At 41.5% G+C, this 18,892-nt stretch overlaps 1 protein-coding gene across 4 annotated transcripts in view; it reads right to left on the reverse strand.

Annotated features, from left to right (window-relative positions):
- The window catches only part of IMPDH2 (inosine monophosphate dehydrogenase 2), a 23,566-nt gene extending 8,321 nt beyond the window's left edge, over positions 1 to 15,245 (reverse strand). For all 4 annotated transcript variants that reach the window (XR_004537347.1, XM_033926096.1, XM_033926094.1 and 1 more), the window contains exons 1-9: positions 15,059 to 15,245; positions 11,622 to 11,670; positions 11,226 to 11,327; positions 9,959 to 10,033; positions 6,619 to 6,825; positions 5,697 to 5,784; positions 4,659 to 4,858; positions 4,373 to 4,463; positions 3,600 to 3,695 (exon numbers count right to left, since the gene is read on the reverse strand). Coding sequence is in view for 3 of the 4 variants with exons in the window: in XM_033926096.1 (XP_033781987.1) it covers positions 3,600 to 3,695; positions 4,373 to 4,463; positions 4,659 to 4,858; positions 5,697 to 5,784; positions 6,619 to 6,825; positions 9,959 to 10,033; positions 11,226 to 11,327; positions 11,622 to 11,670; positions 15,059 to 15,156 (1,006 nt within the window). In the remaining variant the exon portion in view is untranslated. The remainder of the gene's footprint in view (positions 1 to 3,599; positions 3,696 to 4,372; positions 4,464 to 4,658; positions 4,859 to 5,696; positions 5,785 to 6,618; positions 6,826 to 9,958; positions 10,034 to 11,225; positions 11,328 to 11,621; positions 11,671 to 15,058) is intronic.
- Between the last annotated feature and the right edge of the window lie 3,647 nt (positions 15,246 to 18,892).

Below are 18,892 nucleotides of genomic sequence, written 5' to 3' on the forward strand. Positions count from 1 at the left end.
GTCACCCCACCTGGTGCACTTCAGGCCTGTCAAGAGTGTGAAGGCCGAAAACAATGCAAAAGAACCCCCCAAAACAGCCTGAAGAATAAGAACTAGCATGGCTAATACATGTGACCTGACATGACCCATGTTTTGGTGTGAAACCTGCGTCAGGAGTCTGACTTAACTGTCGCTTTTGATGAGGGAGATTTTGTGACAATCAATTGAAAGTGTATAATCAACTCTATGAGACTTTGCTACCTTCCAACTCCCTGAAGCATGGAGGGACAGTTTAATTCATAGATCCATGACGCAGGCTTCATGCCGAAACATGGGCCATGTCGGGTTACATGTATTGAAGTCATCCTTGTCTCTATTCTTCAGGCACATAAATTCCTCTTTCAACTTGCTGCTACTGTTGCCCAACATCAAAGCTAAGAGAAAGGGGGATTTCCCGCTCTTGTTTACAGGAGCTTCAGATATAAATCTGGCACAGTTTAGAATATGAAGGCGAAACGCGCTAGTCCAGTTCTCAAGTTTCCAGAGCAACTACAACATGCACATAATCTTGGTTTTTGTACTAAATGTATGCAAGCATACCTCACAAGAAACAGTGGGAACGGACAAAGAACACTCCACGTAGGATCACTGATGTAAAAGAGTCTTGTTTATGCCAATAAAAGGACATATATAACTGCTGACCTGACACAGCACTGTTTCAGCGAATCAAAACACCTGCATCAGGGGTCACTATGATGTTGTAATCCACAGTTGACAAGTCCTTTGTTAGTACAAGGCTGGGTCAATCCAACAAGAAGTCGAGCACTAAAAATTATGCTGTGTCGGGTCAGCAGTTATATATGTCCCTTTATTGGAATAAACAAGACTCTTTTACATCAGTGATCCTACCTGGAGTGTTCTTTGCCCGTTCCCACTGTTTCTTGTGTGCTTTTATACCCGTGAGTTTTTTTGTTTGTTTGCAAGCATACCTCACCATAGACATTCTGACAACCAGGAACTGAAGCTCAGAACTACTATACACAGCACTGTCAAAGCGTTTAAAACCTTCCAACACAAGAGTTGCCAAGTTCCTCAGTTCCAGGAAGGAGACACTTAGACCAGTCTTGGTATTGAACTTACATCCCAATGTGGTGTGCTATTAGTAGCCCCTGATTCTACCCATTGAAATCAGTGCTGCTGTTCCCACAATGCATCAGGACAGAGTTGTTTAGAAGTCCAGGGCTGGCCCAAAATCTCCCTCCTAGAACCTGACAACTTGGCACCTCTGCAAAATCAAAAAAATATATTAAATAGACTCCAACCTTGTCTAATCCTGCCAACAGAGATCTGACAGCTGGCTTGCATTTGCACAGTTAATGACGATTCTGAAGTGGCAAAAGGAGCCCTTTTACAAATGTACGTTGCACATGTTAATTCTTAGTGCACATGCATGGTAATTTCCTGCACTGGCATGACAATGCATGTTAAGGAGCAAGAATTGGGTGGGTTGAGTGGAAAATGGGCATGGACACCTATTATGCACTGTTACAAGCAGCTAGCACAAATGTACTGAACTGCCTCCTCAAGAGCAGATAATAAGTGCATTCATTCTAATTGCAAACACATGCGGTAAAGAACCTTGCAGTTATCGCACTGAAGATGACATGCTGGACAAACCTCTACCAGTTACTACGCAGCCTTTGCACTTAGCTGTTAAAAGCATGGTGAAAAGGGGCCCTAAAGCAATCTATTCTCATGGTAAAGGGATGACTGGTTTATAACTGATCAATTTCTTTGACTGGGTAACCAGAGAATTGGATAGAGGGATGTGCTGTGTTTAGATTTTAGCAAATCCTTTGACAGTGTTCCACAGATGTGTCTAATAAATAAACTAAGTGCTCTCGGGATGGGGCAGGAATTGGTTGAGTGGAAGGCGACAGAAGGTAGTGGTCAACAGAGATCGTTCTTAGGAAAAGGATGTTACCAGTGGTGTGCCTCAAGGTTCTGTTCTTGGGCCTGGGTTTTTTTTTTATTTTTTAACACTTTTGTAAGCGACATTGCTAAGATTTGTCTCTTTGTGGACGATACTAAAATCTGCAATAGAGTAGACACCCCTGATTATCATGAGGAAGGACCTAACAAAGCTTGAAGAATGGTCTGAAATTTGGCAGCTAAGATTTTATATTAAGAAATGCAAGGTCATGCATTTGGGCTGTAAAACCCTGCGGGAACTGTACAGTTTAGGGGGCGAAGTGTTATGCACGAAAGAGGAGCGGGACTTGGGTGTGATTGTATGTGATGATCTTAAGGTGGCCAAACAGGTTGAAAAGGCAACAGTGAAAGCTAGGATTCTAGGATGCAAAGGGAGAGGAATAGCCAGTAGGAAAAAGGAGGTATTGGTGCCCCTATATAAGACTTTGGTGAGACCTTATTTAGCATATTGTGTACAATTCTGGAGACTGCACCTTGAAAAAGATATAAATAGGATGGAGTCAGTCCAGAGGAAGGCTACTAAAATGGTCAGTGGTCTTTGTCATACGGTGTATGGGAACAGACTTGAAGATCTCAATATGTATACTTTGGAGGAAAGGTGGGAGAGGGGAAATATGATAGAGGTTTAAATACCTATATGGCATAAATGCACACAAGGGGAGTCTCATTGGAAAGGAAGCTCTGGAATGAGAGGGCATAGGGTGAAGTTAAGAGATGATAGGCTCCGGAGTAATATAAGGAAATACATTTTTTATAGAAATGGTGGTAGATGTGTGGAATAATCTCCCAGTAGAGGTGGTGGAGACAGACTGAATTCAAGAAAGCGAGGAACAAGCACATAGGATGTCTTAGGGAGAGGAGGAGATAGTGGATGCTGCAGATGGGCAGACTGAATGGACCATTTGGCCTTTACCTGCCATCATGTTTATAACATGTAATAGCCTGCAACTGATGCCAGATCAAAAGCCTCATTAGAAAAAGTTAACTGAGGATGATAAGACAAGTCTTTCCAGACTCAAGAGGATTGTAGAACTCATTCCAAGAATTAGGTGTCAGAGATATATAGGCAACAGAGGCTCTTTACACTAGGTTCAGATGTAATTTCTTTATTCTAACACTACCTTTAGTAATAACTTGGGTTCTTCACTTATTGAATCCAAACATAAACCAAGAATACGTGAGCAGGAATTTTGCACAATTTTCATCTCTTCTGTTTCAGATTTTAAACTTCTCTACACTTCTAAATTCAGAAATAAAGGTGAACAAGTTGTAAATTATACAAATATATTAAGTGCAAAACAGACAGTTTTCTTTCATATTTTAGGGTATACAAGATGACATTTCATTTATGCTTGTAAACCTGTTTTATACAGTATAATACAATTATGTTGAATTACTATCTATGTATTATATATGTAACTGTTTAGCTTTTTGCTAGATGGATGGGATACAAATGTTAATAAATTAAACAGTTTAGCTCCAACAGATATGAACCAGTTCCAGACCTGAGAACCTAAGGGGCCAGACTTCTGACAAAGATTCCCTGTGCTCCGTTATTTGTGAAACATAACCGCAGTTCCCTGAATCAGAACGTCAAAAGGCTGAAAGCTTTGAAACATTCTTTTTACCTTCTTGTGTGATACAGATAGAGCCACTGCCCATCCCAACCCGTAAGGCATCAACACCTGCATCAATCAGGTTCTTTGCCTGAGCAGCTGTTACCACTGCAATACAAAAAGGAACAAAAACAGCTGCATGAAAAACTAGAGCTGAAAACACACTTGCCTACCCAGTCTGCCCATCTCCCTTCCAGAACCAAACACCTCCCCTCCTGCCCCTTTTAAAGAATGAGTGTTGGTTCCCACCAGGTTTGGTAGAAGTGTCTCTCAGATGTCTACCTCTGTGAAAAATCTCTTCTGCCTTAGTATCTTACTAAAGCCTACTGGATGTTCAGTATCTGTCCTGATCGCTCCCTTTCTCCCAGAGATTCTAAACTACAAACATCCTGAAGGGGGGGAATATTTAATTTTGCACAGTAACATCAAATGATACCATTTCCACCACAGATTAAACTTTTGAAAACAGTGTAAAGACAGTATCAGGTGGAGTCCAGTGAAAAGAAATCTTGCATGTCTTAATTCCCTGGGATGTTATAGCTCCTAAAACTAACCCTGAACACATATAAAGCCTTTATTTGCAAGATTTAGGTCTCCACAGAAGAGACCTCTGTGGAACATGTGACTATAGTTAGACACCAAAGACTGTGTATTAATGGACCCGAGCGTCAAGAGTTTCTTCCTGCTATTTGCACACAATGAATCAAGCGCTAGAAGGGCCAGAGAAGCTGCTGTTTCAGAGGACAGAGGAACTGGAGGGGAGACCTTTTCCTGAATGTTTTTACCATTGCCACCAATGACCTGTAGGTCAGGATATTTCTCCTTGATGTATTTAATCATGTTGATCTGGAAAATGGAATTCCCTTGAGATGAATCCTAGAAGAAAACATTGAAGAAACAAAAAACACAGTTGTAGGTTTCATTTATAGAATTAGGTTGAGCTAAATCTGATGGAGAATATGTACTTGGAAAATGGAAAGACTATTAGGCAAAATACCTTTTTTCTTTTTAAAGAAAGAGCACACTATCAGGTGTTTAAGTCTAATTTTCATTAAAGCCACAGAAACTCACAAGCACAACTGCATCGACGCCTGCCTGGACCAGCAGATCAAGGCGGTATTTGTCATCCTCATGGGTTCCGATAGCAGCTCCACACAGCAGCTGCTTCTTACGGTCTTTGGATGCCAGCGGGTAGTCTCGGTTCTTCTTGAGATCTGTCCGAGCAATGATCGCTACCAGCTCGTCGTCCTCATTCACAATGGGAAGCTTGCCTGAAAACCCAGACAAAGAATATCAGCAAAGAAGCCATTCACGAGACAGTGTCGGTACCTCCAGCCCCGGATAGGGATCCTAAATCATCCAAGGATGCAGGTGATCCTTGTGATAATAAATGCACGGAAAGGAATTTCCAGTCCTGCTCCATTCCCCAAAAATCCATGCAGTGTATCAGGGGGAGATGATATGCATACGGCTCCCTGATACCCAAACGGTTGTTACATAGGGGCTCCTCAGCCTGTGCTCAAGCCTCTGATAAATTGGCAGGTAAGAACCTAGGGAAACAAACCCAGAGCTTTCAATGGATCCCAAAACAGGCAGGTTCCACAGGTACTGCAAGAAATTGGCCTGAGAGCAGCAGCCAGCTGTCAAGGGTCTGTGTCCTTTCCCTGGCAGAGTAACCCACAAAAGGGGACCTCTGGGCACCAAAGCCACATAGAAAAAAAAAAAAGAAACCAACGGACAAAAATCCCTGAAAATAATGGGAAGATAAAACTCAATGGGAAACCAAGGTGGCAAGGGGGCCCCTACTGGTGTCTCAGACAGGCCGTGACCTGTTCGGGCCGCCGCGGGAGCAGACTGCTGGGCAAGATGGACCTGTGGTCTGACCCAGCGGAGGCACTGCTTATGTTCTTATGTTCTTAAGCAGAACACACCTTCTCAATTTGTTTGCAGAAGGGAAAACTGAAGAGGGAGCCATTCTTCTCTGAAGGAGAAGAGTTGAAAGATATGAGCGACATCCTTCTGCAAAGTTCACGACTAGAGGACAATAGCTTCAGTACAGAATCCTATGTCTTTGCAAAAGAATCATCTTTTAATGTTCATCACACAAACCTTTTTTGCTTCTTTGCAAAATTTCATTTGCCTCTTTCAACGTTACTCCAGCTGGAGCGACAACCAGATCCTCTCGTTTTGTCATAATCTAACAAAAGTGAGCAAAGAATTAATTTCATACAAACCTAGAAAACGACCATATGGTCTAGCCCGGGGGTAGGCAATTCCGGTCCTCGAGAGCCACAGGCAGGTCAGGCTTTCAGAATATCCACAATGAATATGTATGAGATGGATTTGCATGCACTGCCTCCTTGAAATGCAAATCTATCTCATGCATATTTATTGTGGAAATCCTGAAACCCTGACCTGCCTGTGGCTCTTGAGGATTGGAATTACCTACCCCTGGTTTAGCCAGTTTGCCCATCCATACCAACTACTAAGTTCTATAATCCTTCCTCTTCCCTAGAAATCCTTTGAATTGTCCTATACTTTGACTTTCTTGAATTAAGATACAGTCCTCTGCTAGGAGGCTGCTCCATGCTATCTACTACCATTTCCATAAGAAGCATTTCCTTCCTAACTCTATCCCCTTTCACCATCATCCTATGCCTCTTCATTCCAGCGCTTCCTTTCTATTGAAAGACTCGTATCTTCTGTGCATTTATGCCACAAAAGTATTTAAATGTCTTTATCATATCTCCACTCTCTTGCTTTTCAACCAAAGTTTACATATAGATATCTTTATGTCTCTCCCATACACTTTATAACGAGGACCACTGACCATTTCAGTAGCTGCCCTCTGGACTGATTTCATCCTGTTTATATCTCGTTGAAGTTGTAGTCTCCAGAATTATATATTGTAAGCTAAATGAGATCTCGGAGACTTACAAGGATGCACTATCACCTCCTTTTTCCTCTCCCACACCAATCCTCCCCAAGTTAGTTATGAGTTTCCTCAGTATGAATACTAGTAGAAACTAACCTCACCGAGGGGGCAGTCATGCTCCTCTGGTTTCAGGAAGTCTATGTCCCTGGATGAAATAATTCCCACAAGTTTGCTTCCCATTTTCCCTTTGTCTGTGATGGGAATGCCACAGAATCCATGACGAGCTTTGGCTTCAAACACATCTCGCACCCGGTCGAATGGACTCAGTACCACTGGGTCTGTAATAAACCCTTGTTCGTATTTCTAACGTTCAAGAGAAAGAAATGAACAGAAAAGTATAAAATTGCCACTTAAAAGATAAAATGTCCAAGCTGAAGTAAGTTTGTCTCATGACTTAGAAATTCTGAAGGGGTCACATCTTATTAGAAAAGGCATTTAAACAATGCAACAAAAACTTCCATTAAAAAGGGCAAGAAAACCAAAATATTTGATAGTAAAGCATATTATAAATTGGTTTATATCTGGTCCCGTCTGGACCCTTTAGGAATAACCAGAGCTTTGGGTATCACTGCACTGCTATAGCATCCTGCCCCCAGCCTAAATTTCCATCAGCTTTCTTTTGGGATAGATGCTATAAGAACATTAGAATTGCTGCTGCTGGGTCAGACCAGTGGTCCATCGTGCCCAGTAGCCCTATGGTGGCCAGCATGCAATCTGTAAAGGGCCAGAAGACATAATGCTCTCCATCTCCCCCCCCCCCCCCCCAATTCTAAATTCTTTAGATTTTAATCCGTTTTTAATATTCCTTATGTGATTTTCTAATCTGCCAAAAAACAGTGGATTGGTGGATGAAAAGTAACCCTGAAGGGCCCCCATTCTTCAATATAACATAACATTTTATTTCTATCCTGCAAAACCCCTGCAGATCGATGCAGGTAACAAAGAAAACTGTACATACACAGCGAATTACAATAAAGCACAGTTCACAAAAAGCAGTCTTACCAACTTAATATAATCACCCCCCCCAAAAAAAAAAAAAAAAAACAACCAACAAAAAAAACCTTCCTAAATAGGTTAAGATTTTTTAATTGAAAACAATTTTTTTATTGAACACAGACAACAGCAGGTATTACAACAAAAGCTACAATCCCCCCCACCCCTCCCAAGAAAGACAGCAAAGAAGAAGTAATAAAAACCCAAGACCACGTGGGAGAAGTCCCAACAGCAACAATAGAAAAATGTAAGTTTTCTGGGAATTGAGCTTTGATTTCAATGAATGAATTCACTCTTCTACAACTGACATTACTAGGTGTGAGTGTGTGTGTGTATGTGGAGGGCGGGGGGGGGAGTTACTCCAGGCCTGTACCTCCTAGGGTCAAACCTTTTCCTGGTTCTGAAATTAAATGACAGATTATATATGAAATTTTGTGAATAATATGTTCTCAGTTTCAATGTATAAAAAGTCAGTTTATGAACTAACCCCCCCTCCCCCTTTACAAAACTACGGACTGCGCACTGAATGCTCTGATCTGCTCTCGACACTTATTGGAACTCTATGAGTGTCGGGAACAGCACAGAGCATTCAGCGCGCCAGCCAGTGCTAAAAACTGCTTTCGCGGTTTTGTAAAAGTGGGGAGTAATTTAGGAGAAGAAAATCCACCAATGTTGGGAGAATTGAGAAACTTTTAGATGTAATGGCTGATTCTTATGTTTTATTTCTCTTGTTCTATTTTTTTGAGTTTTGAATTTTAAAATGTGGGGCTAGGTCTATACGTTATAGGTGAAACCATTATTTTTATTCCTAGTCTATATATAAATATATCTATCTAGAAAACTGGGCTGCTTTAGATTGAATATTTAGAGCATCGTTTATTTTGTAGGATGAAATACTGAAAAAGAAATACTAATTTTATCTGGAAAATATAATTTCCTGATACAGGCTTTGTTTCAGAAATTTTAAGGCATATCAAGTTATCACCTTAAAGCAAGAAGCTGTCTTAGGTCTTGATACAGTATCTCCTTACTGCACAGACTCAAGGTCATATTACCAAGTCACCACTGTTAATGGCTCTACCATGGAGAACCGAGATAGCATGAGCAAAGTTTGCAGGTCAAATGCCATCAAACAGAACTATTTATAAGCTACCTCTGCATGCCAATTTAGAGTTTGCCTAATGGGAGCCTGAAATAGCAACCACACTTGCTATGAAATAGCCAGAGGACTCTAAAGATGAGCAGAAATCCGTCTTTTGGTGATTTCCCCCTTATTTTACTCAACAAAACAAGGCAACGTTAGCAAGAGTTATCTTAAATTAGAGAATGAGGTTTTTCTAAAAATGAAATTTTAAACAGTTTTATCGAGAATAAAGTATAAATTGAACTAAAACACATTACATTAGTGACTTATATTCCGCCTTTACCTTGCAGTTCTAAGCGGATTACAGTATAAGACAGCTGGACATATCCAGGAAGTTACAATTCAGGGGATGTTTACAGTTCTAAGCGGGAAATAGTAAAAGATAGCTGGGATTTTCTAGGAAGTTACATTTGGGGGATGCTTACATAAAACACTCTAATTTTATACAATATTATAAATTCTCCACCCTCCCACTCATCCTTCTCCAACTCATCCCTTTCTACAATACAAAATCAGAGCTGAAAATCCAGTAAAAAGTCCACTTTCTTATACCCCCCCCAAATCCCAGCTCTCTACCCTCCCTTCCTTCACTTACTCCTTTAAGGACCAAAGAGATTATACTATTTATATAAACAGATATAAAAGTAAATAAAACAAAATCAACAACTATAGGCCCCTTTTTACAAAGCCATGGTAGAGATTTCTACTATGGACTGACGAGGTAAATGCTCGGATGTGCATACAAATTCTATGCGTGCTGGAGCATTTACCTCGCCAGCCCACAGTAGAAACCTCTACCGTGGCTTTGTAAAAGCCAGCGTTTATGCAGTAAGTATCAAGCTGCAAGCCCGTGGTGCTGGAAGTTGCAAATAAGGTTTCTAAATAAGTAAAAATTGCTTTTTCCATCAAGGAGTCCTAAAACCAAATTCATCTTATTTATCTGATTGTTGGCTTCAAAATTAACCATACGCCAATTTCCTGTGCAAGTATGCTGCTCATAAATTGAAATATATCTTTTAAACTATCCACGTGTTCCAACAATTATAGCTTTTCTCCCTTTATTCCCTAGGTTAAATTTTCCATCCCCAAAAAGTGCACTGTTTTCTACATTTGGCACGGACAAATTTTCTTTTAGCTGTGCTTGCCAGTCTGCTGTCACCATCGAATGCCAGCAATTCATTTTCTAATCAATACGTAGGGCTTTCCTGGAAGAACAGCTTCCAGAAGCTACGGCAATTCTATCTGCATTATTTGCCTTTTCATTTCTCCAACTATTTTCAATCTCCAGTTCAGTTTTACCTTCACTTTCCGTACTTCATTTGCTTGGAATTCTGGGGTACAGTTATGATGAATGAATCCAATCCCTCCGGTAAGCTAACAAAAGAAGAGCACAGATGACTAGAGCTTCCTAAGTTTTTGACTTTTACAGTCTCAGTTGCAAAGTTTCAAATTTTTAGGTGTTTTATAGACCGCCGATCAAGGTTATCTAAGTGGTTTCACAATCAGATACTCAAGCATTTTCCCTGCTCACAATCTATCTAACATACCTGGGGCTATGGAGGACTGAGTGACTTGCCCAGGGTCACAAGGAGCAGCACGGGGTTTGAACCCACAACCCCAGGGCTGAGGCTGTAGTGCCAATCACTGGAAGTAACAATGGGGCCTTTTTACTGATGCTTAGTGCATGCTAACAGAATTAGTGCTCACTAATCTCATAGGTATAAATGGGCTTCTTAGCAATTGGAGCATGCTAAGCTTTAGTAAAAGGGCTCCAATGTTAGAGACATAACACCAAACTGTCCATATTCCAAAGGTTATTTTTCAGGAAAACACTCGCATCACCAGCTTCCTGTGTAGCTCTCCACAAGGCTTTTATTATGCTAAAGTGTGTGAAATTATCCTTCCCCATGGTGCTCATACAGGCCAAGACATGCAACTAAGCGCATAAGCTTCACAGAATGAGGGATACAGAATTAAAGCTAGTAATTTTCCCTAGTTTGAGAAAGGACAGGCATGGCCACAATCTAAGGCCACTGTGTCTTAGTTTTTCCCACTTAAAAGAAAGAAAAGCAATTTAGTTTTATATTTCAGTTCACTGCATTCCAATTAGAGAGCAGCACGGGAAAGGGAATTGCAGGATTCCCACAGGGATGAAAGTTGCTGCCATGGAATTCCCATGGGAATGTAGTCAAAATCTCTGGCAACTCCAGAATGAGGCTTGGTATGCACAGAGAGGCAACTGGAACACCAGACTGAGACTTGGAACATTCATTGGTTGAATAGTAAATACCATCCAAAAAACCACAGGAGACTGTAAGGGTTGGGAGGAAACAGAGCTGTGAGCAATTAAATAATTCCTGAGGGTACAGGTGAGATGGAGGAGATTAATTGTGGCAATTGCTGGGGATGGAATGGATCTTAGAGTATATAGGAGTGGGGTTGGGCTAGATTCCCTTGGGGATGAGTGAAATTTCTGTCCCTGTGCAACTCTCTAATTCTAATACCAAACATGTTTTATACAAAGCTTCTGTGTTCTCTCTACAGGAAGCCTTCTTTGAACACCTACCGCCATTGCAATGGCCATATTGGCTTCTGAAACTGTGTCCATTGGGGTAGAAACCAATGGGGTCTTCAAGGTGATCTTCTTGGTTAATGCTGAAGTCAGGTCCTTAAAGAAGAGAGAAGCTTGCATATATCAAGAATCAGACCTATAATTTTAGCTCAAAACAAAAAAGCCTCTTATGCACAGATCAAACTTAGAGCATGTTGACTGGTAGAACCACCCTTAATTTCATTATAATCACCATACCACAAATTCACTTCTATGCTCAGCTGAAGGGGCAGTCAGAATATAACAGCAGTAACTAGGGACAGCCTTAGCTTGGCTGACTATGGATTAAAAGCAAAATGGGCTTCCTAACGTACTTGTTCAAGAAAACATGAAAAAGCCTTCTGAACTCACCACTTCATCTGCAGTGAAATCAATGTATCCTGGCAGAATTAGGAAGTCACTAGAAAGAGAGAGGAAAAAACCCTACTGAATTGGGAGAATCTCTAGCATGCAAGGCAGTGTGAGCCTCTCACCCAATGTACCTAGAAATTATTTAAATGCTAAAAGATACTGGAAATGGTTTAAAGGTGTATTTATTTTAAAATTACAACCAACAACAAGCAGGAATGGAGGTCTAATACTCTTATGGATAATCAACCTCCAAAATCATATGTAGCAATAATTTCATTTAAGGTTTCTGGAGGAAAAAAAACCCTCAATTTCCACAAACACCACAATTTATTTTGTTAATTTCTCATTCAAATCAATTGGCAATAAAAAGCCTACTTTACAGTCCTAATTCAGTTTTATTTATAGTTTAATCTTATTTAATGTGTAATTCTTAGAATTTAATTTTTTTTAGCTTTGGGATAGACCTTTAGAAAATAGCAACATTGGCCAGTGCTTCGTGGTTTAGTCTCCACTGCCTCAGGGATTTCAAATCAGACCATTTATCAGGACTTCAATGTTTCAGCATTTCCTTATAGCAGAGACTAAACTGTGAAACACTATTGAAACTTAAATAAATTATTGTTCCTAATATGATTTTGGAACTTGATTAGCTATAATATTGTTTATTTAAAATTTATTCTCAGCCAAAACGGGCTGTCCAGAATCAAAATAATAAAGTAGTCTATCACTAAGTAGTTTTGGTAAAATCTTAGACTGCTAGTGACTTACAATATTGTGGTTATACTGGGATGCTTCTGTGCATAGAAAGTGACAGACGGCTCCATCTGCTTCTACATATAATGCCTTTAGCTCAGATATTATGAGTGACATTTTGATCACTATGATATCTCCATGCCTCAGGTCACATGCATTTGTTTTGATAGAGGACAGCTTTAAAAATAACTCAACTTACACAGGAAACTTCGAAGCACTTTTCTCCTGAAAATGCTGCAACCCCTCTGTCATGACTCAAGAATTCACTAGGCAACAGCAGCTGTCCTGGGAAAGAAGCTGTATCCTGTCCTTCAGCTTCTGGATAACTACCACATACTACCCATGTAATCATTAATAGAACCATGATGGCAGATAAAGGCCAAATAGCCCATTCAGTCTGCCCATTCGCAGTAACCATTATCACTTCCTCTCTTAAAAGATCCCACATTTTCTTGAATTCAGACACAGTCTTTGTCTCCACTGCCTCTTCTGGGAGACTGTTCCACGCATCACCCTTTTTGTAAAAACGTATTTCCTTAGATTAATCCTGAGCCTATCACCTCTTAACTTCATCCTATCCCCTCTCATTCCAGAGCTTCCTTTCAAAAGAAAGACTTGCCTCATGCACATTTACGCCACATAGGTGTTGTTACAAGTGAAATCGTCACATCCTTAAATGTAACCAGAGTTGGAAAATCATGAATAACATGACTCAAAAGCAAAATGGTTTAAGACGATCATCATACAGCCAATTGCAGATCTTATCTAGAAAGACATTCATGAAGTCTGAACATCTCAGCATGAGTTGGCAAAATGTTAAATGCAAACTGAATGTCACCAGCATATTGCTTAAAATCGACACACGTAAAACAATTACTATTACTACCACTACAGAAGTCCAGCAATGGCTTGGACACATGAGAGAAACTGACACGAGAAATACAAACACAAGACAGTGGGCAGAGAAAGACGTGCACGCTGTGTAAATGGTGCATGTGGTAATAGGGGTTGAAATGGTGTAAGATGGTAAGTGGGAGAGAACCCCATCCTGTATAAATTGTGATAGAGACTATGGTGAGCAGGGACCTACAGACCATGCAAAAGTGCATACTGTGATAGGGACTGAGAGTGAGAGTAGGGAAAGGCCCCCCCACCACCCCATATTAATTGTGATAGGGGATGAGACAATGCTACTACTAATCATTTCTATAGCACTACTAGACGGGAAGGGGTAAAACGCGGACCTCACGGACCTGACGGACCTCGCGAATCTAAACCCGTACGGCCTTAAAAATCTGAGGTCCGTGTCGGTCCGTGTCCCTGCCGCTTGTACTTTCTGTCGCTGACAGATATTGATTGAGATTTGAGCGCTGACGGATCCTTCTCAGCATAGGGAGGGAAAACTGTTAGGATCCGTCAGCGCTAAAAATCTCTTCGAGGTCTGTCAGAGATAGAGACTAGTGCTGGAGTTTGGAGACTTCTTTTCCCCACTCTCTTGGCTTCTGCTCTGCCGCTCCAGCACTAGTCTCTGGCTCTGACAGACCTTGAAGAGATTTTTAGCGCTGACGGATCCTAACACTTTTCCCTCCCTATGCTGAGACGGATCCGTCAGCGCTCAAATCTCAATCAAGATCTGTCAGCGACAGAAAGTACAAGCGGCAGGGACACGGACCTCAGATTTTTAAGGCCGTACGGGTTTAGATCCGCGAGATCCGTCAGGTCCGCGTTTTACCCCTTCCCCTACTAGACATATGCAGTGCTGTACATCATAACACAGAAGAGACCGTCCCTGCTCAAAAGAGCTTATAATCTAGTCAAGACAGACAAACTTGACAAGAAGGTGCATCAATGCACAGTGCTCAAGTGGAGGAATTACACTCCCCCCCCCCCATTCGCGGTTTTAGGACTCGCGATTTCGATTATTCGCGATTTCCTAAAACCAAAATCACCCCCACCTCCCTCCTCGTGGTCTTTGGGGGCAGAAGCGATCTTCGAGACGACGACGGGATATCATGGCAGCCATTTTGGATAAGCGATCTGCACGGGGCAGGAGCGTAGGAAGATTGCTCCTGCCCCGAAAGACCGCTAGACCACCAAGTAAGGTCCGGGATGCCGGGGAGGAAGGCGGGGGTGGGTCAGAGGCGGCCCAAAAGTTATCCGTGAATTTTCAATATTCGCGGGCCGGCTCTGCCCCTAACCCCCGCGAATATTGAGGGAGGCGTGTACGGAGGGCATGATAAAGACAGATATTGGTGCTTAGCAGGTGGGTTGGCGTTTGGAATTGAAAGCGGCTTCAAAGAAGTGGGCTTTGGGTCTGGATTTGAATACCGCCCGAGGCGGAGCCTGAGGTGGCGAGAGTCAGGATTCCGGAATGTTACTGTTCTTTGCGATTCCGGAATGTTGATATTATTTGGAATCTGCAAGAAGTAGCCAAGATTCCATGCTCCTACTACTAATCATTTCTATAGCGCTAGTGCTGTATAATCCAAACAAAGGAGACAGAGTCCCTGCTCAAGAGAGCTTATAAACTGGACAATAAGACGCTCAAGTGGGGAAATTAGAGAGAGAATGATAAGGCAGATGTTGGTGCTTAGCAGGTGGGTTGCACTTTGGACCGAGCCCCTCCCCGTGACAAGGTCAGCGGCCCGGCCAAGCAGGAGGCGCCAAAGGCCGCGTTCACTCACTTATAGGTCAGGCCGTCGCCGCCGTTGAAGAGCTGCTGGGCCGCCAGGCCGTCGTCGGGGGTGTAGCTGGTCCCGCCGCTGATCAGGTAGTCCGCCATTGCCGCCCGGGGCAGCGCTGAGGGAGGCCGCGAACGCCTCTCCCTTCCCCCCACCCCCCACGTGCCGCCCAAAAGACCAGAGAATGAAGCGCCGCGCGCTCCTGATATTTAAAGCCTGCCTTCGTTCGTCCCGCCCTCTACGTCACGAGAGATACCAAGTCACAAGCATATGGGGGGGGGAGCGGTAGTGTGACAGAGGCATCGCCCCTCCCCACAATTGGCACGCCTCCTCCTCCTTTGACTTGACGTCCTCGCCTCGGAAGAGGAAGTAGAAAAGAGGGCGGGGCGTGGAGCGAATGTGTCATTTTGCTGTTTCTAAATAGAGAATTTTTATTTATAAGAGCAGGAAGGGGCTGATTTTTTTTTTCTTTTGCAATATGGCACAACAAAACATTAATGAAAGCAAGCAGCCGGTTAGCTATAAAATTATACATTAAAAAAAAATTAATTAGCCATTTTTCGTCCTTAGGCCAATAAGCATATTTCGTAGAAGAAACAATTGGCACCTGTAAATCCTGATTATATCACAAACGTAATCAAACCCTACAAAAGACAAACACATTCCAGGCCTATTTAGAAAACAACACGAAGGTCCAGGGCACCAGCACATAAACCAAAAGGGAGCAGAGATTACTACCACTATAGGCAAGCAAAATTTATTAAAATGGAACATATGCCTCTCACCCAAAAGGACCAGACCAGTTTGGCAACAGGCATAAAATTGCAGAGGATTTACTACGGATTTTTTTTTTCCAAATACTACTCTTCATGATTTTGGCCATTTCTGTAAATCAATTTGTATTATCAACATTGTACACATACATTTCAAATTCTGGTGGAGGACACACTGCAACATGGCCTGTGGGTGTAATGTATATATTCCATTGGCCCAAGTCAAGCAACAAAGAAAGCACCCTAGGATACCAATATGCTTTCCTGCAAAAAAACCCAAAATATGTCAAGAGTGCTACAATCCCAAACACAAAAACTAAACACTAGCACAAAGGTCAGCAACCTATTATACCTATACCATGCATGCCACTTTTTCCAGATTGAACTACATGGTGGCAATACATAGCAGCACACAATTTCCTCTATCACCTCCCACTGCCACTTTAAAACTAATACCTTGGCGAGAAGGATGCCTAAGCCCTGGCAGCAGGGAAGTCAGCAGGTCTTCTAACTGCTAATGCCAGCATTCCCTGCACTTAAGCTAGGATTCTCAAAAACCCACATTAAAAAATGATAGTCTGCTAATGCAGCCGTTTTAATACCGAATCTAGAAACCCGAGACATTCTTAAAAAAATAAATAAATAATCACACATGCAATTAAGATCGGTGGACAGCAGCAAAGATTTCCTACATTCATTCGCATGTGCCCATCGCTGATGGGTGCATGCGCAGAGAAACCTCCGTATTAAAAAAAACTCTACACTTCCCCCCTGGCAGCAGGAGAGACTTATCAATCGTGCATAAAACATGCCTTTCTCTCCAAAAAACTACTATAATTCAGGTAAATCTTGTAATTTGTTTTTAATGTAAAATTTATCAAGATCCACAGCCAGAAACACACAAGAGTAGCATACAAGCGCTCAAGAAGAAACGTTGGCTTTTAACAAGTGCGCATAAAACATGCCTTTCTCTCCCAAAAACTCAAAAGAAGTGTGATTTTACTCCCCTCCATTAGATACACTTTTTTTTTCTTTAGTCACAGTCAAAACACAAGTGCTCGCTCGCCAAAAGCCAATGCCACGCTTCGAAAATGCCTCAGTACTTTTTTAAGAATCCAACGGAGCGCTCCTTTTAATGTTAGAGAGCACATTTGCATGCCATTGTCGGAGACTGCTATAAACCTTGCTAAAGACAGAGATAATCCATTTTGATAATCCGCAGCCAAAATGCGTACATGCTAAACTGCTGGACAACAGTTTAGCGATGGTGTTAAAGTTTTGAGACTCTTGCCCTTAGCTCATGAATTAAGAATGCTCAGGGGGTCGGAAGCTGGAAGTACACTACCAATGACCTTGCTTGCTTAGACAACATCCATAAGTGCCAAATAACTTCTTGTGGCATGTGTGACATACATTGCCAACCTCCACACTAGCAGAATACCACATGGAAACTACATGCTAGCAGAAATCTACATCACATGTGCAAAATAGATAGACCTTTTAAGAAAAAAATGAAACAGAACCACACAAAAATAACTACCTATATACAGTATATGTAAACTGCTTTGATTGTAGCATCAAATTCCACCCTCTTTCCTTTTATTTATTTTTTTTGTTGGGGGGGGGGAGAAGCACAGTTACCATAGAAATCAAGTGACAAAATTTGGGCAAAGGCTGTTATACCCAAACCAAAATAGAAAAAAAAAATGGTTTCAGTTGTCCTCTATATACCAGGAGGAACAACTTTATTTATTTATTCTATTTTCTATATCATTCTCTCAGGAGAGCTCAGAATAGTTTACATGAATTTATTCAGGTACTAAGTGACTTGCCCAAGGTCACAAAGAGCAGCGTGGGATGAACCCACAACCTCAGGGTTCTGAGGCTGTAGCTTTAATCACTATGCCACACTCTCCATTCCCATGTCCCTTTTTAGTATATGGCACCTGAAATAAGCATTTATAGACATGGAAATATTATAATTACTAATTACTAGCGCTACCAGGCATACACAGCACTGCACAGAGTCACAAAGATGACAGTCCCTGCTCAAAAGAACTTACAATCTAAGCAGACAAGACAAACAGGATGTCATGGATACAGTTAAGTAGAACAGTTAATCTGCTGCCTAGTTTAATGGCCAGTGGGGAGTAGGGTTATGGATTGAAGGCTATATCAAAAAGTGTTTTTAAATGCAGCTGTACAGAGACATTCTTGCCACAAAGTCCATTTTTGGAGACCACCTTAGTTTTAAAGATCTTAAAATGGTGCTGGTAGTAGAAAACCAGGCTTCTGAGGGTACTGCAATCCTGCTGTTCCAACTTATACATATCTGTAGTGACTTTAAAAGATAGTGACAAATATATTTAACCTTCAAGAGGCTTTGCTCCCTTATATTAAGGCAAAATGATGTTTTCATTGTCTTGATGAAGGGAACCGAGCTCTTATTAGTCAGAATTATTTAGTTCAATAAATATATTTTAAAAATAAGGGTAGTAGGACTTGAATAGTGAAACCTGCTGATAACTTTACCGTGTATGGCCTGGTTATTAGAAAATTAATTCAATGCCAAGTTTTTAGCAGCACAAATGAAAATTTAATTCTATCTCATGGTATCAATTTGAATGTGAATTTTCCAGACTGTATTTTAGATAGTGTGGGCTATACATTTTTAAATAAATAAAATATGATAGTAGTATGATGCTTTTAGCGTTTCAACCACCGCCTTGCCCATACTGGCATTTCACTCATTTGTCTGCCCCAAGGGGCTTTGCACCCTGAGCAGCTACTCTTCTAATCCAGTCACGTGACAACACTCTTTATAGACAGAATGGGATCAACAGTTGACTTGTTCCATGTCTTCTGGCAATTTCTACAAGTCATGCTGCTGGAAAGGTCATCTCTTGCTTGCTTGAACTATTTCTTCCTTTTCATTGGTGTTCTAATGGAAATGCTCCTTTTTAGTCCTCTCTATACTTCAGACATGCCCTCACCTTTAAACCTTTTCAGGAGGATCTTAACATGGCAACCATAAATAACTACTTTGCTGTTGAATAAATCACAC

Source organism: Geotrypetes seraphini, chromosome 17 (assembly GCF_902459505.1).
Source record: "Geotrypetes seraphini chromosome 17, aGeoSer1.1, whole genome shotgun sequence".
NCBI lineage: Eukaryota > Metazoa > Chordata > Amphibia > Gymnophiona > Dermophiidae > Geotrypetes > Geotrypetes seraphini.